The sequence below is a fragment of the Protobothrops mucrosquamatus genome, unplaced genomic scaffold (genome assembly GCF_001527695.2).
Source record: "Protobothrops mucrosquamatus isolate PMUCROS unplaced genomic scaffold, P.Mucros_1.0 scaffold3742, whole genome shotgun sequence".
Classification (NCBI taxonomy): Eukaryota; Metazoa; Chordata; class Lepidosauria; order Squamata; family Viperidae; genus Protobothrops; species Protobothrops mucrosquamatus.
Genome location: NW_015389695.1, coordinates 45,394 through 50,491, shown reverse-complemented (window position 1 = coordinate 50,491; position 5,098 = coordinate 45,394). Strand labels below are relative to the sequence as shown.

Here is a 5,098-nt window from a genome sequence, read left to right as displayed (position 1 = left end):
AGGTCAGTTAGAAGTGGTCACTTGCTGAGTTATTCAAGTGGTACTAAACAGTAATACATGTCCTTGGTTTTTGAGCCAATGCATCAATACCATGCTCTGAAGCCTTCCTATGTTTCAAATGAAAAAGTGAAAGCAACTTGATTTCATCAGCAGGAGATGAAAAAAAGTAACTTCAAATTCATTTACAAGTTTTTCATATAACAGAGTCTTAGACATGAAAGACCCATTTTCAGCTTTCAGTATGCTAGTTTAAACTATCATGGATTCATTTATAAAGTATTTCTTTCAGGATCCCAGGATCTATGTGACAATAGAAGGGTAGAAATATCTCAGAGTTTTTACATGAGAAAGCAAAAGGAAAGGGGAAAGAAAAGAATTAGATCAGAAATAATGGTTGTCTCAGACATATTTCAAAAAATTTATTTCCTTGTATTTTAAACATCAGCCACAAATTAAAAAAAACATGTCCAAAATGAGAAGATAACCGTAATGTTAATAATTTATTTTTGGCATCTGGCATAACTAATATTCCCTCATATTGGAAGTGCATCAGAGTTTGAGCCTCTTGTAGATACAGCTCTAAATCTCAAAATACTGAATATCTTTCAATGACCAATGTTGTATATTTATTACTACAATAAAGCACATACTGCAGAACTACTAATATAATATATGCAGTAAGACAGGGTGAAGAGGGTGGATTTGATTTGATGGGGTAACTTTAAATTTAATCTATATATTGCCACACAATATTCCAAATGAATTTTACTCCAAGTGATTCCATGTATAATATTGCCAAATATTAGAAAACGTCAAAATCTGTTTACCATTTGTTTCAAAGGGAGTAACATTTGTCAAGTATTTTTGGCAAGGAAGAGTTGCTGAAAAGGAAAAATGTTTTTCAACTTGAAATCAGTTATATGAAAGTATTTCCAGCAATTTCCTTTTGATAATTTCCATATTCCTATCAGAATCCAGATACTCATAGTCTGGCTAACAATATTATAAAATTAGAAGTTGCAAACTTGTGGGCATATTTGGAATTTCAAAGTACCACAGATGACTTGTTGAAATCTTTTTAATAATCTTGTACAGTAAAGCTTAGCTTCAACATGCAAATGTTCTCCTTCAAACCCAGTCAACTGATTCAGTATTCCTGTCTTTAACTTCTAGGAATTTTTTTAAGAGCCAAAACTGTAATTACAGTTACAATTTTCTTTAGAATCACCCTCTTCTAATTTTCTCCTCCCCTTCAAGTACAATCACATATTATGCTTTCCCAAGTTTCATCTGTAGAATTCCAACTATCCCATTGTTTTTTTTTAGTTTCCAACCGTATTCTCCAATCTTCTACTCATCCTACTGGATTGCCCCAAGCTCTGCATTCTCTACTTCTTCCCAATATGTGGTTTCTCCATGGCACTCCTCTTATTTCACTACCATCCACATGCATCACCACCTTACCAATCAATGGCAATGGGCTCTACCTTTTCTTCTCTTGGTTTCTTTCTGATGGCTAAAAATACTTTAAAATTAGGCTTTGGTATTCAGCTGCCTACAATCTTGATGTCCTAAATGTACCTTTGGATCTACTTTAAGTTGGCTGGACATCAATACTTCACACTGAAGTATCCCAACCCCTTCTAATTTTAAGATTCACATGTTGGAATTCAATCCCTTGTGAGATATTACTTGCAGCTTTTTACCTAAACATTTTTAGAAAATTTTAAAATATTTTATAATTTAAGAAGGTAAATATCTGCAGCAGGGTCCAATACAGGATGAACATATAGATTGTGCATGGGTTATAGGGAAAATGCCTTTAAAGTACATTAGAATAGTATATTTCTGCTATCTCTTTTGAATATCATATTTAATATTTATGCCAAATATTACAATATTTTTAAACCATTTGTGGTAACACTCTTATAATGGGTCTGTACATGCATGTTAAGAAAATTTCTACATTATTCTTACTACCAAACCTGAATTATAATAAAATTGTTTTAACATGAGCTTCAACAAAGTTTTTGTTAAATTTAGGCACATTTTCAATATCTAATCTTTAATCATGGGTGAATTAAACCACAGCAGCAAAGGGCGTGTTAAAGAGCATGGAGGTTATTAAGTTAACCTCCTTTTAGAGTTTATTTAGTTACACTGGAAGACCAAGAATAAATTACTGTTCAATTCTCATTAATCCTTTATCTCATTCATTATTTTGAAATAGTGAAAGTTTCACAATTTATTAAAAAGTGTGCAAACAATACAAGTGAGGAGATATATACTGTATAGAAAAGGTTTGGTCATTTAAATATTGTTCCCAGCAATTCTTCTGTAGTACAACTGAGAAATCATAAAAGTTAATCTATGAGGAACATTTCTGCAAGTTCTACTAAAATGAATAGAAAGCACACTAGAAAAAAAAAGTCAAGGTTCCTATGTATTCATGCCTGCATGGGCAAGAATGGCTGTGTCCATTTCTACAAGTAGGAAAATCTGGCATCTCTCCTTCCCACCAACCCATGACTCTGCTACCATATTTTAGATTACAATTCTCATAAATCAATTGACTGATGGTCAGCGATTATGGGAGTTATAAACTAAACATTTGATGGCACTGGATTACATACTGCTATATTTGAATATCTGCAATGCTTTAAGGAGACAGTGGCCTAACTTTCAGCTTTAACTGTAACATAAATTGTAATCAGATGAAAACAACAAAACATTGGATGGTACACAGCAACTTGACCTTACTACAAAATACTTTGGTTTAATTTGGAAAAAGATTAAATAGAGAAATGTTTCATTAGAAGAAAAAAAATCATATCTAATTTAATTAAGTTTCCTATGTCGTATATTTTCTGTATATCATTTGAATGAAAACTATATCTTCTCTTTTACCCCTTATATTTCCTGTTGCACCTCACTTTTATTAGTGCTTTTCCTTATGCAATTGAAAACCAGTTGCATTCTCTTTTAAGGCAACATCTTAATTACATATAAAATGTTCTTATGAATTTGAGGCAGCTTTCTCCACAGTCTTCCCATTATGAATGGTCTTTCTTCTTAAGCAGTTCATGGAAATAAAAATTTAATGAGTTGCAGAACATCTTGAAACTTCCTTAATTGCAAAAACATCCATCAGGACAGTTGCACTTCATCTGGACATTTTGGACTTAAAGTCATTGCTCTCCATGTCGTCTTCTTGCATATAGACCGAGGCAGGCACAGAATCCAACACAACTAAGAGCCACACCTAGCAACAAAGCTAATGCATCACTCATATCTAAAGCTTCCACTACAGGCAGGCAAAAAAGCAACAAAAAAAATACCAAAAAGAGCTGTGAAGCATTCCTGGTGGTGGCCATGTTCCCAGTCATTACTGATCAGATGACCCTGAAGGAAATATTAAATACACAGAAATGCCCAATCAGATGTATTTAAATACAAAAAGAAAGGAAAGCAAAGACATTATGAGGGCTACTAAATACTAGATAAAACTCACTTTCTGTAACATCAGCCTGCATCAGCATAATAGCCTAGCCTAGGCCCTTTGGGAAAGGAGTTGAGTGTAGATGAGAAACATTTTATTGTGGAAGAAACAAAATGGGAGAAATGGGATCTGTAACCAAATGCTGCTTTATAGCAAATTCTCACTGATTTCTCCAGAAATGCAGCCAATTTCCCCACTCTATTACCCTATCCTAAATGGTTTCCCCACAATTTTTAAATATGCTGTATTTCATAACCATAAGCAATACTCAACTTCACTTGTAGTTTTTTAAAATGTCTTTTTTGGAGATCTTGTTTTCCGTTCATGGCAACCCTACTGACACCCTGGAAGCTATTGTGCTTTGCTGCTTCTTAAAGTCAGTGGCATAACCTGGAAAATTTAGCTCAGAGAACACACATTTTGAGAGGTACTTTCCAGCTAGGTCTGTTGCAAAGATGGGTGGTTCAGGTAGTTCTGATCATATAAGCATTCTGCCATCAGAAATAAAGAGAAATTATGAAGTTACTGCAGAGATGGTAAACAGAAGCCCCCTGCACTGTATATATTCCTGTGACCTCCTATTTTTGAGCACTCAAAGTCATATTTGGATACAACTGTTAAATTGGATTTTTTATTTAAATCGGATTTTTTTTATTTAAATCAGTTTTTTTATTTTTATCAAATTTATTTTAATAAAATGCTTTTGGAGTAAAAATCTATCTAAAGATAGTTTTTTTATTTAAGATACATTAATAAGTTAGTTTATTCAGCATGAAATGGAGCTTAGTTATGTAGCATGAGGCTGTATATTCTGCAATATTTACATTTTTAGTATCCAAGATCTGCAAGCTGAGATAACATTGATACATTCACACAATTTCACAGTAACCATGAAATAAATCATAAAACAAAGTTCAGGAATATTCCTTTATCCCATTGTTTTGCAAATCTATGTACACTACAAACTATATGATTGTTTGAAGAGAAATGCATCTTTACCAGGCTCTAAGTGTTTTAATTAAATAAAAGAATTTGAGTAGTTCTCCAACTATGTGTGATTAACTTATTAACCTAAAATCGGTTCTGGTATCACTGTTTTACTTACTGACAGCTTATTATTCTAAACAGGACACAAAGATTCTAACTACCAGCAAGAATGAGTCCTTACATTTAAAGAGCACCTGTCATTTCAGATCCATCATGGCAGCGCCTGTTAGCGGGCATGCACTCATCTGCTGCCTGCCATGTCCCTCACCTTGCTGTGCCACTGCCGCATCTCCAGTCGTCCCATTAAAGTGAATGGGACTGTCAGTGAGTCAACAGCAGGTCAGAGGAGCCGCTGTGGGACAGAGATGACAGTTGCTCTTTAAAAATCAAGCCTTTCTACTAGTGATTTAAATCAGTGGTTCTTAACCTTTTTGAACGAATTGCCCCCTTGAGCCAATGAGGAAGTTGTCATCGCCCCCCTCCCCCAACATAACCTCTCAATCACAACTTTGCAATACTGCGGACCTCTTAAAATGAATTTATATAAATGAATGAATTTATATAAATGAATTTATATAAACTTTCATTTCTCTCCCCCAAAATAAAGTTAAT

At 33.9% G+C, this 5,098-nt stretch overlaps 1 protein-coding gene across 3 annotated transcripts in view; it reads right to left on the bottom strand.

Moving 5' to 3' along the window:
* Window positions 1-405: 405 nt before the first annotated feature.
* Window positions 406-5,098, bottom strand: part of LOC107298143 (small integral membrane protein 30-like) — a 23,668-nt gene continuing 18,975 nt past the window's right edge. For 2 of the 3 annotated variants that reach the window (XM_029286459.1, XM_029286460.1), the window contains one exon: window positions 406-3,402. In XM_029286459.1, coding sequence (XP_029142292.1) covers window positions 3,189-3,386 — 198 coding nt within the window. In that variant the 5' untranslated portion in view covers window positions 3,387-3,402 and the 3' untranslated portion in view covers window positions 406-3,188. Of the gene's footprint in view, window positions 3,403-3,772; window positions 3,784-5,098 lie in introns of those variants that run through there. The other variant, XM_029286461.1, reaches the window with a different exon arrangement.